The sequence below is a fragment of the Thunnus maccoyii genome, chromosome 11 (genome assembly GCF_910596095.1).
Source record: "Thunnus maccoyii chromosome 11, fThuMac1.1, whole genome shotgun sequence".
Lineage (NCBI taxonomy): Eukaryota > Metazoa > Chordata > Actinopteri > Scombriformes > Scombridae > Thunnus > Thunnus maccoyii.
Window position 1 is genome coordinate 15,238,205 of NC_056543.1, and position 22,673 is coordinate 15,260,877.

General features: G+C 38.5%; 3 protein-coding genes across 5 annotated transcripts; all 3 read right to left on the reverse strand.

The window, feature by feature from the left end:
• Positions 1–1,114: 1,114 nt before the first annotated feature.
• pofut2 (protein O-fucosyltransferase 2) lies at positions 1,115–9,679 on the reverse strand. The gene is made up of 9 exons (XM_042427380.1): positions 9,431–9,679; positions 7,150–7,403; positions 6,763–6,907; positions 6,429–6,539; positions 5,697–5,763; positions 5,290–5,415; positions 4,554–4,734; positions 4,182–4,305; positions 1,115–2,378 (listed from the first exon to the last, which is right to left on the reverse strand). Exons 1-9 carry the CDS (start codon positions 9,604–9,606, stop codon positions 2,225–2,227), a joined length of 1,338 nt encoding a protein of 445 aa, XP_042283314.1. The 5' UTR covers positions 9,607–9,679; the 3' UTR covers positions 1,115–2,224.
• A 958-nt stretch (positions 9,680–10,637) lies between these two features.
• Positions 10,638–14,655, reverse strand: LOC121907094 (trans-1,2-dihydrobenzene-1,2-diol dehydrogenase-like). 3 transcript variants are annotated; one of them, XM_042426464.1, is made up of 8 exons: positions 14,527–14,655; positions 13,384–13,495; positions 13,048–13,211; positions 12,702–12,954; positions 12,456–12,580; positions 12,007–12,045; positions 11,736–11,886; positions 10,638–11,218 (listed from the first exon to the last, which is right to left on the reverse strand). In XM_042426464.1, exons 1-8 carry the CDS (start codon positions 14,557–14,559, stop codon positions 11,106–11,108), a joined length of 990 nt encoding a protein of 329 aa, XP_042282398.1. In that variant the 5' UTR covers positions 14,560–14,655; the 3' UTR covers positions 10,638–11,105. The 3 variants fall into 3 exon arrangements, with proteins under 3 accessions (XP_042282398.1, XP_042282396.1, XP_042282397.1); XM_042426462.1 differs by lacking the exon at positions 14,527–14,655 and adding an exon at positions 14,121–14,438; XM_042426463.1 differs by lacking the exons at positions 12,007–12,045; positions 14,527–14,655 and adding an exon at positions 14,121–14,428.
• Positions 14,656–16,006: 1,351 nt separating this feature from the next.
• Positions 16,007–22,667, reverse strand: LOC121906825 (tubulin alpha chain-like). Its single transcript, XM_042425974.1, has 4 exons — positions 22,542–22,667; positions 17,979–18,201; positions 17,555–17,703; positions 16,007–17,298 (listed from the first exon to the last, which is right to left on the reverse strand). The coding sequence occupies exons 1-4, from the start codon at positions 22,542–22,544 to the stop codon at positions 16,324–16,326; spliced, it is 1,350 nt and encodes a 449-aa protein (XP_042281908.1). The 5' UTR covers positions 22,545–22,667; the 3' UTR covers positions 16,007–16,323.
• Positions 22,668–22,673: the final 6 nt, after the last annotated feature.

The following is a 22,673-nucleotide window of genomic DNA, read 5'->3' on the forward strand; positions in this document are numbered from 1 at the left end:
AAGTATGTGAAGGCAAGAGGCCAAGATTTCAGCAACTGTGCATACAGACAATGCTGAATGATGTGGCAGTTTTTTTCTATTTAAAACATGAGCTTGTACTAGACAAGACAATCCAGTCTGCAATGTTCTTTTCGACAGTAACATCTGCCAGGTGAAGCATTATAGGCCTGTGAAGATTCTTTTCATTTCCAGTCACTTAAAGGGCAAAACAAAAGGCAAAACAATGGACAGAGTGAAGGCTCAGGGTTGGGTCAAACAAGTGTATAGGTGACATCTGACACTGTTGCATTGTTAATCTAAAAACATCAATAAGAATTCCCTTATCAGGGTAGTCATACTGGTTTTTCATCTTGATAGCATGCCAGAAAAAACTGTCAGGGCTGCTGGTAAGCAGGATTCAGGGTAAACCACTGGCGCCCGAGGCACAATTCCTCTGATTTAATTCACTTCATTAGGTTGGAGAACTTGATCTAGAGTTAAGCGTAGACATTTTCTTCAGGAATTTTAAAAAGGTTACAGGCGTTCAACGGCTTTTTTTTTTTTTTTTTTTTAAACTTTTCTCAGCCCTAGAAGAAGACACAAAAAAAGAACGCATAAAGATGGCTGCCTCTTAATCTCACTTGTAGTATAGACATAGACATACAGTCATACTAGAAATCTCTGCTGCTGTTTTTAAGGACTAAATCATAGGTTTGTGGTCTAAATTATATCAATTTAGAGGTCCACAGCATGTAAAATATTTGTACCCCCTGCTCTAGCACACTCTTTTCTTTCTGAGTTGATCTATTTTAAACAAGCAGACTATGACTATGTACACATGCTCCACAACACTCTCATCACTATGAATAATAATAAGTACATAGTCTGATATTACATGAATTTTCTAATAATCAAGTATATACAGTATATATTTCAAAACATCTTGTTTGCTGGTACAGGGATTTTGAAAAGTAAATTCAGTAAGCCTGACTAGGATATAATCTTACCCCACTTACAATAATTACATAATGTCATTTACATCATTGTTTTCAAACTTTAACTGCTGATTTTAAATGTAATTTAAGTGAATAGACAGCGTCTACCAAAAATAAACATTTTCACACATCCCTTTTTTGTCGTATTCAAACTTGGTTTTATTCAACACCAAAATCATACACCTGCTGTACAAACCAAGTCATGAGACAATGCCCATACCAAACACTTTTTTATCCAAATGTGTGGATCCTCTGGAGGGATCTGGAGGGAAAGGGAAAAAGTTTGTACTGCAAGATAACAGCTTGATGGCTGGCTAGTGTTGAAACCCACGGTGACCCCTTTGTGTCATCTTGTATCATCAAGTATAATACTACCATAATGTGCTCTATGTCTGTGGCTAAAAAAGACAAGGTAGAAAGAATACTCAATTACCAAAATTCTTCAGAGTCATATTTCCTTCTTTTCCAGCATCAGTGACATTGTAGTGTAATTCCATGTAACAAATGTCAATACTGGCACAAATATAAAATAAGGGAGGAAAGTTATTCTACACAAACACTGAAATAACAGTGGAAGTAGATGGGAAATGTACCTCTTTTTAACAAATCTTAAGTTAGGAATCATTAGGTTCTGTTTGGTCTTTAATCCTAATAAAACACATGATTTATATGCTGGATTTACGGTCTTCAATGCTTCTTATATGTAATCTAGGAAATTTAAAAAAAAAACAACTCCTGGTAAAATATTTTGTAAAAAAAAAAAAAAAATACAGCATTTAAGTCCAATTTTAGATGCTCAACACCTCTGAATAGTGCTGAGTCTAATGACTGCAATCTTAAAAAAGGTTAGAATTTTCCCATAAAGCCTCACAACACTGTCTGTTGCAGTCATGTAAAGACACTTTTTTTTTACCAGTGTTGCTGGCATTAGCAATAAATAACAGAAATTATGTAAAATGCCACACTGTCATGAGAATCCACACTAAACATACACAGATGTAAGTGTTAAACATTACAGTAATACATGTTTGGCAGCACAGTCTTGGCCCTTTGAGCGTAAGTTTCAGTCACAGTGGTCACTACAGACCTGATTGCACAACTCAATAACCATAAAAAGTAAAAAAAAAAGAAAAAAAAAAGAAAAAAAAAAGAACAGCAAACAGTTAAAATACTTTGTAAATTTCATACAAATAAATGTCACTTTTAACACTGTTTTTGGCACTTCTGTGTGTCAGGAAAGTCAGATTACATCAGTAAACTATTTTCCAGTGCGTAGGCTGTTCACATTCCTTCTCAGTGTCCCCGCAGAAACGGTTGTATGTAGTTTTGGGGTTAAAACCCAGGATCTCCCTCTCTTCATGGATCCGGAAAGAGAAGGTGGACACTGATGTTCCTATGAAGAATCTGAAAAAGAAAATTGAAAATAAATAAATAAATAAAAGGACAACAAAAGCACTGTACACCATGCTACATTAGCATGTGCATTGAGCGCAGCATGTGTCATCCAGACTAGTTTTTCAAGTTGAAATATTTTCCATGGGCAGGTTCAGCTAAAATATTTGAGTTACCAAACATAACATTTAGTTGTTTCCAAGTTAAGTTAGGTAACTGGCATTAGCTTACTAGTACTCAATAACTACCTTTTTAAAAAGAATCATCAATAATACACGGATTACAAATACATAACTATCAAATATACACAGCTTGCCTTTTCATACAGGGCTTTCAGAAAGTATTTCACATTTAGACACATTTTTAATTGACCTTTTTTTTTTTCTTAAATCAGTCAACGGATCAGATCAGTTTCTCAAATCAGATCTTTAAGACAGACTGTCCACACTGTTATTTGCAAGTGATCAGATCGGCGCGGGTTGCTGTGGGAATGACGTAGGCGTCAGTAACTTTCCAACTTTCCAGCTTTCCAATAGGGGAGCATGAGAAATGGAGATCCATCATCTCCCGAAAGTGCTGTCAGACAATTTATTTCAGCATCTGTCGACAGACTGTTGTTCTCTGTGTTGTCCTCCGTGTTGTCCTCCATACCGCTCTGCTAGTAGCAGCATGGATTCTGCTCAGCTGCTCTGATGCACTCCCATCACTCTGGATTTGACGTGTTTCGTGTTGCAAGTGGCACAAAAGACACTCTGAAATCCGATTTGAGCATCAAGACCAGTCAGACTGAGTCACATCTGTAGAAATCCGACTGGAATCACAAAAATCACATTTCATGTGTTTTTTTGCTGTCCAGAATTTCTATAATCAATCTGGATACAATTTGGATATGCCAAAAAATTGATTTGGGCTGGCAGACTGAACAGGGCCTAAGTCGTGCTAGCAGCTCTGTGAAGCTTTGGGCTTTGCATGGATGTATTATAAGAGCTGAATAGGGCTCCGCTCCAGTGACCACACTTTTGATCCATGGAGGTTTTATATTTGTAAAACTTTCCTCATGCCGAGAAGTCATTTAAAAATCTGTGACATCATCACAATGTAAAGTCTATGGGCTGAGTGGGAACTCGTGGGCGGGGCCAGTGGGAGAAACACTACTACACATATTCAGTGGGCCGCATACCTTTGGAAGTAAACCCGGAAGCTAGAAACTTTTTTGGCGTATGCGCCAGGTGAGCAATTATTATGGGCTGAATAGGCACCATTTTCAGTCTGGGATCCAGCTCTTACAATACATCCATGGCTTTGACCTAAATGCTAATATCAGCATGCTAACACGCTCACTATGCTAATGCTATTATGCTAATGTTTACCATGTTCACCATCTTAGTTTAGTGCGCCAGCATGCTATGTAGTACTAAACACAAATCACAGCTGAGTCATTGAAATACATCATCTGCGAACCACAATGTCTGTAACAGATATTTCACTGGATCAGTGAAAACTTTATACAGCCGGTGGTGCCAGAGGAAATGTCAGCAGATGATCAGCATACATGTTGTGCTGAATTTCATGGCAATCCATTTAATATTCGTTGAGAAATTTCAGTCATTTTCAGAAAATCTTGAAAACTTTTTAAAGGTTAAATCAACACCTAATCACATGCGCCAGAAAGCAGTGGTTTAAATGAAAAACCCACAGCTGCACACTTGCAGTTATCAAAAGAATCATTAACAAGTAAAATCTGTGGCTCTTTATTGTCTATTAACAACTTGTTACACTAATCATCATGTAATGAATACATGTAAACTAATTTACCTTGCATGGGCACAGATCCACTGGTCAATGATGGCCACCCCTCCATCTTTAAGGAGCTCCAGGTCCTCTGTGGATGATTCAAACCGCACCATCTCTGGCAACAACCTGTTCAGCTCCTTCAGATCTATAGGATTACATAGTTTACACAGGATTATATAAACATTTATAGTGACTATGATTATACTGATATACTACTACTAGTTACGATCATTATTATTGCTATACAAGATCTTCTTTTCATTATTATCATTATAATACATGGAATTCAGAATAAACACAATACTTTACATAAGAATAAGGAAAATACTGAGGCACCTATGTCAATATTACGATTTTGACATTTGTACATTGAATGTGTTGGTATGTCATTACCTTCCTCATCTGCATCTGTTGCAACAAACACTTTGTCAAGTTTGTGCTTCTTCATCAGGCTGCGTATTTTTTTAACTGCCCCCTTAAGGCTTGGTACATCCTCCCTGTGACCCCAGATGAAGTCCTTTCTGCGCAAGTGGACCCCAAGATATGGACCACCTTTAGCGGAGCCCAGCTTGGCCTGAAGAGAAAATGGAAAAATAGCAGAACACAGCAGAAATTATGTATTCAAAACTTAAAGCTTAAGTAATCAAATGGCTGAAATGAATGGTTGTTTTCAAGATTCATCAATCCCAACGCCAATCCATGAAACTGCAAAATCAAGATATGGAGACTCAAACAGCGCATATATTACATATGAAAAAGTTTATGTCAATTTACAACACAATAACAACAACTCATAATATTACAGAATGATTGAGAGGAGGTTTGTGAAAATTTGATGCTTAAATGTTCAATTTTATATTTAACATCAGCTTTCATAATAACAAAAATAGTTACTTTACTTCATTAGTGGACTGATACTAGATTTGGTATGGCTCAATAAAGAACAGGCCTAATTTATTAAAAATATTTTCATCATCACCCTTTTAAAGATGCAAAAACAATCCCAGCAAACAGGTAACTGATACAGTAAATGGTGATGGTCCCATTGCTAGTTAATAATGTTAAATTCCACAGTCTTAATTCCATCAGTACAATCACAGTCACAGCACAATCAGATACACTGACTCACCTTCATGCGAGTCCAGTCCTCACTGTATATGGTGTGATCTCTGTCATCTGTAGAGTTCAGGTATTTTGCTCTGAAGTTATCTCCTATGAGTCGCAGGTGCTTGGCAAAAACCATACTGCGGCGTGTCTACATTAAATAAAGACAATTACAGAGATTCCTGCATCATTTTACAGATAAGATAGTTTGCCTTGCAGCCTAGGTTTAAAAATGCTCCCGAAAAATGAAAATGCCACACTGTATGTTATTTTCAGTGATGGTCACTGAAAATAACAATGCTACAGGGTAACACTACACAGACAACAACCAATATCTACTAACGCTGAGCTCAGATCAAATAAAAAAATATAAGAAAAAATGTGTTACCTGACACACCAACATTACTATTATGATATTAGCCCATTACTTACATCCCAGTAATCCTTCCCAGCATAGTGATCATGGAGGAGTGTCTCTGCTCGGTCAAGCATAACTGATCTGCAAAACAGCAGCATCCAAACACGTCAATCCCTGTAAGTGCCACCAAGATCTGAGAGAACAAACTGTAATTATCACTTAAGCAGCAGATCGTCTTTCAGCAGGTTTTGTGCTTAATACTTTGGCCGTTTCATTTAGACATTAATACTTTTGAAACATACGTCATCTGTCTATCTTTAGCCTTGCACATATCCTGTATATTTGAGTTGATTACCAGATACTGAGAGAGAAAAGAGATACACAGAAAGTGTTTGGATATTTGTAAAACAATTCAAAAGCCAGTAGGTGCTATGATGTATTGGCCAGTTATTTTATAATTATTATAGAAAAACCCAGATTTAATTTTCAGTGCAATTGCTCATGTGTGTTGTTTTTTGAGCGCTTGCAAATGCAGTGTCTGAAATTAATTTTAAAGGATTACCTGCACCTCACCTCTTCATACATATACAAGCCATAATATTTAATATGCTGTACATCGTTTACTCAACCTACTTTCAATGCTGTTTTATGTGTAAAATTAGATATAGTGTTAAATCAAATGTTATTTACAAAAAGGATACAGTTTGATAATTATAATGAAACACAAGACAAATTTAATCAGGTGTCAAGACACTGTGTTTGTGTATAAATATATTTCACATCAACATGTTGCTCTGAAGACTCACGTCACTGTGATGTTTTTCTGAAGAACTGGGGCCATGATGGAGGCATGGCCTTGAGCTGATATACATGTTACATTTCGTGCTCTTGTCTCCTCATAGCCCCAAAACCAGCCCCTTGGAAACAGACACAAAACAAGATAGATGAGACAGTTGATGATGAACAGAGAGACAAGAGATGTGTAAGCAGAAGAGACATCATTTATGCGGAATAACTGTGAAAGTGATCCATCATTGTGTGTTTTGTCTTAAAAAAAATCAGAATTCATTTTCTTTGGCATTAAAAAAAAAAAAAGAAAAAGATTTGAGAAACCCTGCATGTCAAAAAACATCAGCATACCTGTAGTAGCCCTGTTTATCTTTTGAGTACAACAACTTCTCAATGCACGGCCGCTCGTCAACTTTTTCCTCCCATTTCCCATCAGTCCATCCCTCAGCATAGTTCTGCAGCACCAGAACCTGATCAATGAATGGGCCTCCATTCTCTAGAACCAAGGGAGGAACAAAACACATTGATTTTGTATTTGGCTTCAACACACCTAATAAAGTGAGCAGGGAGCACTCTGTTGTAAAAGCTAATTAAAAAGTGGTGACCGCGCAATGTGAAGAAGAACCACGTATACATAGAGAGAGAGATAATGAGGTTTCAGTAGGTTTGCATGCCAGACAAGTGAAAATCTTTCAGAAACTGTAACCCTAGTCTGAATCGCCAAAATAAAAAGCTCACCAGCAATGAATTCCTCATACTCGATCACAGGCACGTTGGCCTGCAGGCTGGTGAGGCTGAAGAACTCTCCCCAAGGGATGCGGATCTGGTGGATGTTGGGGCTCTGCCAATGATACAGGCGACCCCATGGGGGAAGCACAAGGACCCAGTCATCCCCCTCCTTCCTCAGAGTTTTCACTAGGGAGGCCATACGGATGTAGACATCTCTCCGCAGGTTGAAACCCTCCGGGGGGTTCACGTCATACAAAAGGTATCTGAGGTGACAAGAGAGGACATGAGATCTTGAAGTTTGAGCAGCAGGAAGAGTGAGGGGTGGCTGTCTTCACAATACACTGAACCTACCTTGATCAAATTCAAAATGTCAGGTATCATCTGTACAATAAAAGCATGTCATATTACAGTTGTTTCTTTCCAAATTATGTTTACTCTAGGACCTACAGCTAGTTATAATTTATAATGTTTTAGAAAACTATTCTTTCTTTCTTGGCAATGTAGTTTCAGTTAACTAGCTTTTAACTATCCAAGCTGTTCACATCCTGTGCCATCCTGTCTGTTGCCAACTGTCTAACAAATAGTCATGCAGGATCATCATAAAACGATTCCACAAACAAACTTGTGCCATGATACAGAGAGGTCAGAGAGGAGAATGACACATCAAGAGTTACACAACAGGTAAATGCTATGTTGTGGTTTTAAATGCTTTTGTTTGGTGAATTGGCTCCACTTGCTGCTGTTCTGTTTCATTTCTGCCATAAGCCCGGGGCTTTCTGTACAGAAAGGAGCTTGCAGCTATACCATCATATTTTGCCATGGCATCATCATTCCAGTTGTAAACTAAAATGAGAAATGCATAGTGCAATTTCTTGAGACAATATACAAAATGTATTGGTACCTCTATGACCTCCACCAGCAGACACAGGACCAGCTTCTCTCCAGAAGTTGTTGCCCTACTAAATAGCTGACCCATACTGTTATTAAACTGGACTTTGCAGCTCACATCCCTCGTTCAATCCCTACACTTTCATACATTTCATCAAACTGAACTTAACATTGTACATTGCATTCCACCTCTTATATAATTCTTTATTGCACGTCACATTTGATTTTTGTTCTTGTCACCTTCACACACTTCATTTTTGTCAGTAGCGCAGTTCATACTTCCTTTGCACAATCAATATTTCATTTCAAGTTTAAATCCCATTTCAAAGCTATTATTATTCAATTCTGTAAACAAATTTAAACAGTTTTATTTAACTTTAACACTACTTTCTTTATTTCACTATCATTAATTACCACCTTACTCGTGTTCTATTTTTATTCTTCTATGTTGCGTTTGTGGTAACAAACGCCAAGCCACACTCTTTGTATGCTTGCATTATATGTACTTGGCTAATAAACAGATTCTGATGACAGTGAGAGAATCATCATACCCGTTTACTCTGGGAATATCCCGCTCCATTGCAGAGTGCTGAGGTCACAAATGAGGCAAAGGATACCCCTGTACGCTGCTTTATCAGATCCAAAGCCTGGGCAAACAATTGCCCATGACTAAGTATCACTACCAGTTAAGTAACCCATACCACTTTATCTCAAAAGGTCAAAATTCAATTCAATCCTGACATTAGATATCACCATGTGACATATACAAACACAGCATCCTCTATCTTTCTTCTTTAACACGAATTTGGTTCCAACACATGGTTACTACTATTTGGTTTAATCAAGTAAATACACCCTTAAAATGAATATTTAACGTCAATGTCTAGACCAAAATTACAGACATCCCGAATATGCGAAACCCAGATGAGCACTTGGTTAATGTTTAACGTTAGTCGCTGGCGACATTGCATTTCAACGTTAAGTTGCTCAAAAGAGGGCGGAAAAATACATTTTATCACTATAAAGTGCTGCTTTGTGAGAAATCATCACGCCGAATTTCACTACTACGCTATACTATTTTGTAAATGTATTAAAAGTTGCGTCTACAAAGGCTGCATGGTTATCACATGCAAAGAAGCCATTAAATTAACAACTTTTTGAAAGGAGTCAGGTACACAATTAACGTTACCTCAGTGAGACTGCGGGGCTTACCAACACAAGCGGCCAAGTCTTACGAAGGGAATAGAAAGACAGCCTTAAAATGGCAAGAGTGTAACGTCAAGCTGTACTGACTGCATACATAAACGCCAGCGTTACATTTGAACAAAAGTGAGTGACTGTAACTTACTTTACGTTAGCCAAGAGTAGCTAGCTAACAGTAACAACATGCCAGTGAACTCACCGTAGGTCCCGGGCGGCAGCGATGGGTACACTAGCCGTGTGACTCGCACTGAACGCATTGTCAGTGTTTCCACTTTTGAATAATGCGAAAGCGACTAAAATGGATAAGCAGAATGCGGTAAAATAATAGGTTGAAGCGATGAATATGACTGGTATATGCAGCTGTCTGTGCGCCATATTTCCTCAGAGCCACGCACTTCCCGGAAGGGTATAAAGCGTCTGTACAGTTGCCAAGCAACCATCACATGCAGCCAGCAAGAATGTTTTGTGAAAAAGCTGTTTTTGTAAGCATACGTTTATTAGCAGAAATTTGAAAAAAAATAAAATAAAAATAAATAGAGACGTTATATGTATATCTGAATAAATATATCTGCCACAGAAACATAAAATTGTAAAAACAAAACAAAAAACTGACTACTTAAAGCCCCCTCCACTCAAAAATGTTTTTCGTTTTGTTCCTACAGTGAGGTGTTTGGGCTTCACTGCACATTCATCTGCTGAAAGTGGAAAGTTTCTCAGTGCTCATTGAAAATCCAGTTTTAAAGATTGGGCCTATAAGAATGATTCGTGACATCACAATTAGTCTGTGATGCCAACTGTGGTCCAGACTGTGACAAGTGTGATGTGGAAACTTGAAACCTCCAGTGCACATACACTGAGAATGGACTTTACAGTTAAGTAGGAGACATCTTGTGTCCAGCAGTTAAGGCTGATTTATGGTGGGTTGCTTGTCACTTTTGATAAGTGCCACTCAACAGCAATTAAAGAGTTAAGTGACGTTTTCAATTCATGCTTCAGATTTAAATTGTCTCCATAGTAACCAGACACATTATCCCAACCGGGACTAATTAAACAAGGACATTACAAGGTATCTAAAGTTACAGACCAAAATATCAATAAGAAAGTTCAGTGAAAACTACAATCTCCATGGCGACGTTAGAAAAAAGTGTCGCGGACACTGTCATATTTTGTCGTGCAGTGTGATTGGATAGTGTTGCTGTCACAAATACATAATTTCTGTCAAGTAACACACAAAAGTGTTGAGCGACCTACCATAAATCAGCCTTTAGGCTTCTGAAATTAAATATATTTGCATATTTATAGATTCTGAAATTTTTAATGAAAGAGAAGGAGGAGATGTAATTTTAAGGATTTTAACAAGATAATTGGAGGGTTGTTTTTTGTGGAAGAACCATATCAGACACAAATTATTACTCAGAGTAGAGTATTTAATATACACCTTAAAACATGTCTGGAGGGGATCTTTAAGCAAATAAACTCAGATGAAAACTTGATTAAATTTGTACAAAATACTTGAAAATGAATGGATGAAAATTCAAACTTTAACTGAAAAAGGTTACTATTACAAATAATCTCAATAGGCTTTTTCCCCACAGATGACAGTTTCATATGTCACAGTAGGAAAAACATTGGCATGATTAATAAAAACTAATAATGGCTGAATGCCATTTATCTACTTCAGTTTCACATTTCTGGTATTGTGCATGTTGCCATTGTTACTGGGACACTTGAATAGATACTTGTTACTAGTAACACTGTGAAAAAGGCCTGTTCAGTTTCACTCTTGTTAACTCAGTCCATTATTACTGTGTACACTGTTTAAAAATCATGTCACAGCCGACTAAATGAAATTACACCACATCATTGAGAATACATCACTGAATGTTGTCCTGGTCATATGTCACCCCCAGCTGTCTTCTGGCCTCATCTATAACTTCTGCTAACAGGCTGGAGTGAGCCCACAGCATCCCTGGACTCTCCTTCAGTCCTACCAGGAAACAAGCAATCAAAACCAATGAAAAGAGACTAAAACAAAAGACAATTTCACAATGCATCATATCATATCTGCAACAAAAAATTGTATGGCATCTGGGTGTGTGTCTTTCTGTTATATAATTAGTGTGAGACTAAACAAAGGAGCCGATCATATCATATCTTTCACAATGGACATGACGCCGAAGGTACATTTTTTGGTGTTTTTTTTTTGGTAAAACATGTTAACAATCTGAATCGCTTATCTTCTGTTCAAGTTTATCAAGTAAAAATAACAAACACACGTGGTTCCAGCTTGTGAGGATTTGCTTCTTCTTGTTCTACTTTATATCATTCTTTAAAACAGTAAATATGTTTGGGGACTTTTGGTGACTGTCAGAAATTTAAAATTGTAATGAATTCACAGTTAGATATAACAAAGCACTGAAAAAGTCGATAAATACATTTTTAAAGGATCAGACTGATCAAAGTGCTACAGCTTTTACTTTTTTAAGCATTAGAGTATCTTGTACCTTTCAGCAGACAGCGACGGACCTCCTCAGCTTCGTATCGTAGACCTGTGCTGTTGGTGAAGTTTAGCTGCATGCCAGCCTCGGGCAGGGGGAAACCTGTCTCTTTACCATTCACCTCCAAGGTTGTGGGGCACCACATATGGTTGGGTACCTTATTTGGAAAATCATTGTCACGTAACTTGTCATATAATTTTAACATTTCAAAACATTCAATAAATAAAATGAATGCTCTCTTTTTGAATTTGTGTATCTGAACATTATGATTTATCACCTGGCAATCTTGGTTGCTGTTGCTGTCTGGTGCAGGACTCTCAAATAAAGAAATCAATTAATCATGTAAATAGTTAATATTTTGTATTACTTCATTTGCTGGTGTTGAGTGAGTCTGTATTTTCATTGAGGAGCATTTATTATGGACAAACAGCCACAGCAACGAGCTCTTGCTTTCAACTGCTTAGCAGCTGCACAGATAAATAAAGCCTAAATGTACACTAGTATTTGAACAAGTTTTTGTGTGAATTTTTTGGTGATAAAACCACACTCTTGTTCCAAATAATGATGTAATAAATCAACAGGACTAGATGACGGGGGGCATGGTGTGTATCAAATAAGCAGTTGTTCCTCAGCTTTAGCTTTACTTGAGTTTAACTGTACTTGAAGCTCAATGCTAACATGAGCACTGAGCAATCTTAGCCTATGGTATGGTGTATTTCCTGTTACCTTAATGGTGCCTTTGGTCCCAATGATAACAGCATCACAGGTCGACATCATAGTGATGGAACAAGTGCAAATGGCTAGTCTGTTTCCTGAGAACTTCAGGACCAAAACTGCAGTTCCATCAACACCTGGGCAGAAGATGGGCAGAAGAGTTTATCAAAGAAATAAAACTCTTTATCAACTAAAATGATCATTGACAGAATCAAGAGCAATATTTGCTTGGTAAACTGACTTCCTTTAGACGATCACCTGAGTCTATGCAATGTCCTGTGGCTTGGATGGACTCAGGCCTTTCACCATTAAAGACCATGAAGACAAATTGCAAACAGTAGATGCCCAGGTCCAGCAGTGCCCCTCCACCGAGCTCCCTCTCAGCCAGGCGGGGGATGTGGGTGAGAGGAGCCCCCAGATCAGCCCTTACCATCTGAACATCACCCACCTCACCTTGGCCCAGCAGCCTCCTCACTTCCAGGGATACAGGGAAGAAACGTGTCCAGATTGCCTGGACGGAAGACATGGTATGGATTGGACAGATGAATGGTGAATGATGAGTGTGATTTTGGTTAAAAATGGCTGTATTTATGCTGTAAACTACCTCCATGAGAAAGACACTGTTGTCTCGGGCTGCAGTGATGAGTTCCTTCACCTCCCTTGAATTCATGGCCAAGGGCTTCTCGATGAGTACATTCTTTTTGGACTTCATAAAAAGCTTGCCAGTACTCAGGTGGTAAGGATGGATGGTGCCAATGTAAACCACATCTAGAGAGGGAATAAGAGACTAATATTCAGTGTTTAAAAACATTATTTCATGCATTTTTAATACATTTAATACTTAATACATTCCTGGACCTGGCTGAGATTCAGCTTCAGCTGAGACCTTATTAATTCAATTTAGACCAAAAACATTATGCTACATGCTGAAAGAACCCACCAATATCTGGATCTTGTGCCAGCTCATCATAACTTCCATATGCTCGAGGGATGTTGTGCTTTTTGGCAAATTCTTGAGCATGCTGCAGATTCCTTGCTGCAACAGCCACTATCTGAGGATGAGGGAACACTTTTAGAAATGCAGTAGTTATTTGCAGTGATTTTCGTGCCAATGATGTCATCATTAATTGTCTTTCTGGTGTTATCAGATCTAGAGATGACAATACTCTGACGCAATATGAGACGAACACAATGTAGGAAATCAGTGTAACAGCTACCTAATAATGTTAAGCTATATTGCATATTTTGGCAACTGTCCAAAATAATATGAGAATATGAGTAAATATTTACCAACATTTAAATGTAAATGACAATGTGAACAGAAATCAGTCAACAAACACACAAGCAAACAATAAGCCTTGAAAGAGAATTTCACTTATTACCCCACGCACTTAATAAGTTACTACCACGTCTGTTCTCTCTGTACAATGATGCTAATAAAAGTATTGTGGATGTGGTGCACAACACAATTAAGTTGTTGCAACCAAGCAAGAGTTGATAGCGCTTATAGCAAACAGATGTCAGGAGAATCGACTACACTTTCACTCTTCCTTTTACAATGTATGAAACTGCATTTATCGTTTGAGGTAGGTATAGGACACAGTATTGCACAGCTGCCACTTTCTGCAACGTTTCGGTGGATGTGTGCATCAGCTGAAAAACACCGTCAAAAGTTACCTCGTGGTCCTCGGGAGTTAGGGTCCGTAAAGCAACCGAGAAGTCATGACTAATCTTGCCTGCACTGCATATCCCCCAGCGTGTTGCCATTGCAAGCTAGCGCCGGTGCTATGTCAGGTTCAGTTGTTGGGTAACCGGCGTTGTGTTGACAGACTGTTTTTTAAGAAAATGGACGTAGCCACCGTGACGTCATCCATTGGTTTCCGTCCACCTTTTGAAGCCTCGAGTTTGCATTTTGGCCGTAGCCATCTTGGATTTTTGGAGCCAGAAGTGACCACATTTGAACCATGGATGATAAAGAGAACTCTCTTTATACATCCATGATTTGGACGAGAGGGCGGATTCTACTTCTAATTTTCACTAGCAAAAAAACAGGCTTAAAACCATTCAAACAAAATGTACTTACCGGAAAAACTGAACATCTGATTCCTCGGAGCATCTTTTAGTTCAACCAGACGTTAAACAAGACTTTTTAGGTTACGCCATGGTTACGTTATCTAACCAATGTCGCCATGGTAGCGACTTCTCAAGCACAACGTAGCCACGCCCTAAAGCATAACCTGCTTTATCATCAAATTTAAATTAAATGGGACCATAATTTACAAAATGAACATTATGATATAATTTGAGCAGACTTGAAACTAGTGACTGAGATCATAAACTAATTGGGAAACTGTTTACTGAGGTAATAAATCAAGTGAGAAATAGGGTCATTTTCATATAGACTTCCATACAATCGGTGTTCTTTTGGAGCCAGTGGAGTCGTCCCCTGCTGGCTATTAAAGAGAATGCAGGTTAAAGTCACTTCCATATTGGCTTCACTTTTCAGAACCGGAGCTACCATGAGTGTATTATAAGAGCCCTTATAAAATTAGAGGTAGTTAGATTATAATTATAATTGTAATTATGACTATAATTGTAATTATAAGAATAAGAGCTCTTATAATACTTCCATGGGAGCTACCCACTTGGTTAGAATATGGACTGAAGTGAAAAAATGAGCTGTTCTGGAATTTCAGCAAAGTTACACCAAGATGTGATAGAATGTGTTGTCATAGTGCCTTAAAGTACGGACAAAGTCATAAGACCAAGTATATCACTCATTACTGTATATTTGAACAGGCTGTATACACTACATAATCACCTACTATAGGTATATAAAGTAATATGTCATTTAAAGACAGAGAGCCACTGAACCAGAGTCGAATACCTTGTATGCGTAACCATACATCATAAAGATGATTCTGATTTTGATTTGTCTACAGTATTTGCCCTAATCCTGTTCAGGGCAGTGTTTAGCGTCACATGGGTCTGAGTGTCATAAGTGTCAGCAGTAAAAGTGACTCCACTATGGCAGAGTTCTTCTGTTAGAAAGATAGACTGTTTGTAATCACAAGTAGTAATAGTAATGTACAAAGCCTATATACATTTTATATATTTGTACATACCTTTATATTGTCTGTGTCCATAATGAAATTTTAGCATGCTTGGTGTTTTATAGTACAACAGAACATTGACCAAAGATCAAAGACAGACTTGTTTGTATGAGTGGTGTGTCTGTGAGAGAGAGACAGACTGCAAATTTCTTCATGTTTTAACAGCCCATCAGTTCCTTCTCAGGGGAGATACTGAAGTAAAAGTGGCTTCACAAGCTGGACTGGACTGGACTCTAGTGGCTGTGCTATAAAACTACAGATATTGAACATCCCTGCAGAGTTTGGTAAAGCAGTGACACAGCAAAAATTGTATTTTAGTAGATCTAAAATAGAATAGAAATAATCTGATCGTGGCACAAGTTACATCTAAAAAAAGTTTCATGCCTCATAGAAACAGGATTTTTTGAGTCTTGGTGAGTGCTTTGAGTCAAAAAAATAAACACAAGGCAATATCTCTCAGGGTAAGATTTATTGAGCAACAACAGAGTTCAGACTTAGAAAAACCAGGCCATTGCACAATGTTTCATCTTTTTGATGAAACTGAATGTAATAAACAAGTACACATTGACATAATGTCAAAAGTAAGAATTTTGATGGCACAACAAAGAAATAACTTCAGACCTTTAGGCTGAAGGTAGATTTTTAGGTAAATAAAAACAACAAAAATATTGCTAACTTTGCAACCAACAAGCAAAATATGTTCCACTTCTTAAATATTTTCTATTTCATAAATAGAGTTATTTTGTCCCTGGAAATAAGTGGCCTGTCTAATATTCCTCTCCTTCCTCATCATCTTCAAATGAGTCAATCCCCACCTCTTCATAATCCTTCTCCAGGGCAGCCATATCTTCTCTGGCCTCTGAGAACTCTCCCTCCTCCATTCCCTCCCCGACATACCAGTGGACAAAGGCCCTCTTGGCATACATGAGGTCAAACTTGTGGTCCAGACGAGCCCAGGCCTCAGCAATGGCTGTGGTGTTGCTCAACATGCACACAGCCCTCTGCACCTTGGCCAGGTCTCCTCCAGGAACCACCGTGGGAGGCTGGTAGTTGATGCCCACCTTGAAGCCTGTGGGGCACCAGTCCACAAACTGGATGGTGCGCTTGGTCTTGATGGCAGCAATGGCCACATTAACATCTTTGGGCACCACATCACCACGATACAGCAGACAGCAGGCCATGTATTTACCATGACGAGGATCACACTTCACCATCTGATTAGCTGGCTCAAAGCAGGCATTTGTAATCTCTGCAACAGACAGTTGCTCATGGTAGGCTTTCTCAGCAGAGATGACTGGGGCATAGGTGGCCAGAGGGAAGTGGATACGAGGGTAGGGCACCAAGTTGGTCTGGAACTCTGTCAGGTCAACATTCAGGGCTCCATCAAAGCGAAGAGAAGCTGTGATTGAAGACACAATCTGGCTGATAAGCCTGTTCAGGTTGGTGTAAGATGGGCGTTCAATATCGAGGTTCCTGCGGCAGATGTCGTAGATGGCTTCATTGTCCACCATGAAGGCACAGTCAGAGTGCTCCAGGGTGGTGTGGGTGGTCAGAATGGAGTTGTAGGGCTCCACTACAGCTGTGGAAACCTGTGGGGCTGGGTAGATGGCAAACTCAAGCTTAGACTTTTTGCCAAAGTCAACTGAGAGTCTTTCCATCAGCAGGGAGGTGAAACCAGAGCCAGTGCCTCCACCAAAGGAGTGGAAGACCAAGAAGCCTTGGAGACCAGTGCACTGATCAGCCTACAGATAGAGCAAAAACAGAGAAAGACTGATGAAAACCACACTAAGAAAGCTATTGCTTGGTATAGTTTATTTTCATGCTAAAGTTCTTTCATTGATGATACATGATCAAAAAAGGAAAAAGGAATCAATATTTTGCACATAATGTCGATTGCAATCCAGTATTCTTCAACACCTATGGAGCCCTATGGAGTTAGAGGGCAAAGCCTGTCTCAAAGGGAATGAAAAAATAATAATAACCCCTATGGTGCCTTACCAGTTTGCGGATCCTGTCAAGGACAGAGTCAATGATCTCCTTGCCGATAGTGTAGTGTCCACGGGCATAGTTGTTGGCTGCATCTTCCTTTCCTGAGATCAGCTGCTCAGGGTGGAAGAGCTGGCGGTATGTTCCTGTGCGCACCTCATCTGGAAAATTACAAGACAAAAGCAATAGTTCAGAAAACTAATTCATCTATTTTAAGAAGTGCTATTAATATTTATATATTTATATATTAGAATCATCTCAGGTTCATTACAAAACCTTGTAGAATGATGGATGGATGATTAGGATGGATGGATGACAAAAATTCTCTCAATTTTCACATGGAATCTCTATTTTGCAATGGCAATACATGACATATCATTCCTGATACCTAAAAACACAGCATGCTTCATTCCATAACCTTCCTGTTAGTACTGACCAATAACCGTGGGTTCCAGGTCAACAAAGATTGCTCTGGGAACATACTTCCCAGCCCCAGTCTCACTGAAGAAGGTGGTGAAGGAGTCATCGTGGCCTCCTACAGGTTTGTGGCTGGGCATCTGGCCGTCCGGCTGGATGCCGTGCTCCAGACAGTAGAGCTCCCAGCAGGTGTTCCCCATCTGGACACCAGCCTGGCCTACGTGGACAGAGATGCATTCACGCTTGGAGAGAGAGGGGGGGGGGGTAAAGGCAGAATGAGGAAGGAAGAGGAGCAGGATAGAAGGTGAAAGGGTGGTAAAGGATAGGGGGGATATGCAGAGGAGACAAAAGAAAATGGGAAAACAAGGAAAGGATTGAATATTATTAGCAACTTTGTATTGCTCTCTTCCAGTGATTTAAGACAGCTTTACATTAAGGATGGTGACTTTTGCTTTGCTGTTTGTTATGAATGTTAAAATTCAAACACATTTATGATCAGATTTTATACATAAAAGCTAAACAGTTGAAGGAATCCACAGGAATAATTTAGAATGTCTGCCACTAGGTGGAAGCAAAGAGATATATAGGGGAAAGAATGTTGAAGGTGAAATAACAAGCAAAACAGATTTGCTGCAGCTGTCACTGGATCTCATGTGACTGTGTGTTTGAGCAAGGCTCATGAACTAAAATGGAGGTGGAGTTCAGATAATTTCACATTTATACTATGAGGACAAACAAAATGGAGCCACTAGTGGCATGACCAAGTCACAGTACTTGAACACTGCACACTGTGTTGTGTTTAGACCTGAAGCCAAAAATATCTTGAAAAACAGCCATCTACATGAGTTTCAGGACTTTATTCCACTTAACATTTACCACTGCATTTGCATTCCCCTTAAGTATTTGCCTAAAGATACACTAAATTACTATTTGGCTATACAAAGCAGACTGTGTGAGTCAAAAGATGACATGTAAAGTTTGAAAAGACTTTATACAGCCTTCATGTTGTTCTTATGTTAAACAAGACAATATGCTTAAGTCAGACAGACAATCTGTAAACGTGATGCTTGTGTAACAATTAAATCTAAACTGAATTTGAGAAAAACAATCTAAATACGGTAACGTCAATCCATTTTTCTCGTACTTGGATACTGCACAGCACAAAAGACTGCTTTGATTTACTGAATTTAGTGAGTACTGATTGGGACTCAGAGTAGGGCTGGCTTATATATTGTAAATGCTGTGAGGTGATACAAATTTGTCTCAGAGATTTTACCACACCTGTTATATTGTGGTAGCTATCCCTTTTAACATCTCTGCTAGTACTGGACCATTGTGAGCATATTACAAATCAACAAGTATAACTGACTAACTTACAGCAACAGTGGGTTTTTTTTTTTTTTAAACAGTAAAAATTTTTTTAATCATGCGATGGCATACTTTGTTTTTTTCTTTATTTGTTTGATTATCCAAACCAGTCATTTTTGTCTGATTAGTATATTTTTGCAACATTTGAAAAGATATGACTAGCAAAGATCAATAACAACATTGATTATCAAAATTGCTATCAATTTCTGGTTGATCAACACAGTGATTATCTAACTTAACACTTCGAACCTAGACTAACGTGTATGTTTGGGTCATGAATTTAAAATAGTAAGCATATCACTTAATTCCACTCCATACAACTATGACAACCTTTCACATACTGTAAATCCACCTTGCTTTGTGACAGGCTGCTATTTTCATCGTTACCTCAACTTTCCCCCTCTCAATGATCAGACTGACAAGTGAATGTGCTGGTGGGTGAGGGGGCTGTATGGGGGAGGGGTTAAGAGAATTATGCTTAATTATTTTAAAGTTTGTTAAATCTCACTAAATCCATGTTGAACAAGAATTTTGATGTTTTCAATACTTAATTACCAGCAGTTCCCAGAGCCATAGTAAGGGCAGACAAGACAGCTTCTCTTTAATGACCACAGCTAATGTGACCCCCCTTCCACTGGCCTGGTTTTCTAGGTTAGCAGAGCTCTATGCAGCAACTATTTTAGGTTGCTCATGCTAACCTGACACCTAGCTGTAAAGTGACTGACTGTTTCAGTCAACACTGACTGGCAGTCCCCAAAATAGTGGTCTCTGCCAGGTTGAAAACTGTCAGCAGAAATACATTTTCTAGATCCTGTCACAGTGCGAGAGAGAAAATGAATGAAATGGAGAGAGAAAAAAATGAGCAATCATTTGTTAAAAGCTTTTTCAGGTCAGCAGACATGGGAGCAGAGATCCTTTAATACCCCAATATTCACAGTACATTCAGTACAATAGACATAATGTACCATAAAAACAAGATAATTAGGGCAGATAATGATTCAGCTGAAACATGTCAAGACGAGAACTACCATGTATTTAGTTTATTATATGTTGGCCAAGGACAACCATGCATCGAGCAGAAATATTAAGTGTTTGTGTTCATTTCCTTTGTTTGTTGTTGTGTCGTTTGAATGTTTATTGCATTACTTAGTTGGGGGTTTTTGTTTTGTTTTTTTGCCGTACAATACAGTACTTGTTCTGTCCGACACTTTGGTCTAGGCCAGACTGGCATAAAATTTAGTATGAATATTTATGAGTCCTTGAGGATGATTCATGATTTTGGAGAGCCTGATCATCTGTGTCTCAACACCAACAGACTAAAAACTTCCACCTACAGGTCAAAGTGTCAACTTTTTTTTTTTTAAATCTACCAGCTGGATTAGCATGATTTTTCATATTTTTAATCTCACTAACATTTACTTAACACTTCTATGCTCCAAAAGGAATATCTGCCCATTTTGCTCAATAAATGACTTTTCCTCTAGCACCGTAGTTCAGTTTTAACTTTGTAAGCAAAATGCCCAGAATGTCATACAACTGAATACGGGTAATCATAGATCAAGATGAACACCACTGATTTTCGCCAATAATCATGATAAACCTTCACTGCCTGACTATTGCATCAGACATCTTTCTGTCCGCCCTTCCGGAAAACCTAGTTAGTGAGCTACTTGCTAAAGATGGAAAACCTCAACAGAAATTTGAATTGCACAAAAAGAAATGCAGCTACATCAGGCAATGCAAGACTATGACGACCCCTCAACCAAAATCTACACCTGCACACAATAAAAAAAATCAACTGACTATCATGACATTTGATGATTACATTTCTGCGTCACAAGGTAAGGCTGAATTTGGTGCTCCCATGATGCTTTCTGATGTGTTATGCTGACACATCAGAAACTAACTTGTCATGCAGCTCATTGCCCAAGCATTCATTAAGCCACTTATGAAAATATCTTGCACAGGGAGTAGGAAAGCCATATAAATTCACTGAAGATCCTTGGTCTATTTAGATTTTTTAAAACCCTTTCCCTGATGTAGTACAGTTCTATACCATACATTTAGTGTAGCTCTTTAGTACAGTTATACAATTTAAATGTAATTCAAAAATACGTTAAACATTAACAATACAGGAACTAACTTTTATGAGTCAGGACTATTTGATCAGGGCGGGAGTACTGCAGCTGTGTATTCAGCACACAATGAAACCCATTGGTTTTTATAAGCATTACTGACAATGGTAGAAAGCTGTGTTTATACTACACAATGCAAACAGAAGACAAGGTTGTGTGCGTGTGTGTGTGTATGTGTGTGTTAGTGGAATTCCTGACGCTGGCACGTAAGACTAACCATGGCATATATCTAACAGTTATTAAATTCAACTTCACCAGTATTAATGTAATTCACAGGGAATACAAGTTGATCCCTGTTTCCAATTTTACAATGAAAAACAAGTGCTTTTGCTTTCTACTGTATGGAAGCAACTTTCAAATTGTTGTTGAAGTTGAAGTCTGGACCAATAGTGACTCATAGTCTGCATTAGCATCTTTGAAATATAGGCTAGTATGTTGCTGTTACAACTGTACCATGGCTGTTTGAATTTGGAGAGGAAAAAAATATTTCCTGCCCTGCAGAAACAGGCTACTTGCTTTGTCTCAATCTGAGCTGACATGCTTTATGAGACACACCTAAATTCCTAACTGACACATACTATGTGGCTATACCATACACCTAAACACCTAGTAGTCTGAAAAATAAGGCATTATAACTTCTTAAATGCTATGAGACAATCAAGCAGTGCTCTTTAAATAATATATCAAATGTTAAAAATTTTAGCTTATTCATTGTTGTTAGATTTGCTGTTTGTTATCCTTTTCTCCTGATGTGCTGAAAATATAGATTAATCATCTCCACCTGCTCAGTCAGGCTGGCAGCCAAATGCAGCTCAGCTTTTCTGCCAGTCATTGAGTGAAAGATCTATTTCTGACCCAAGGGGTCCTGCTACAGGAGGACACAGAAGGAGCAGCTGAGAGTTGCTGCATCTCACCGTGTATCATGACACATTTTTCCAAGCACATTTAAATACTGGAGGTTTAATGACATATGTAAAACTGAAACAGCTGAAGATATTACTCAGTTGTGGGAAGACAAACAAAAATATAAAACTTTGGTGTGGAGATTTCTCTGAAAGAAAAGCTAAAAATATGCTTACCATTGTGCCTTCTAAGTAGATTTTCCTTTGAAAGAAAAAAATAAGAGGCAGTTGGCTTTATTTTACGTCGTGCCTCTCACAGCGGCCGTCAATGTGGTCCGGGTGAGTAAGTAATGCCAGGTGGGCGAGGAC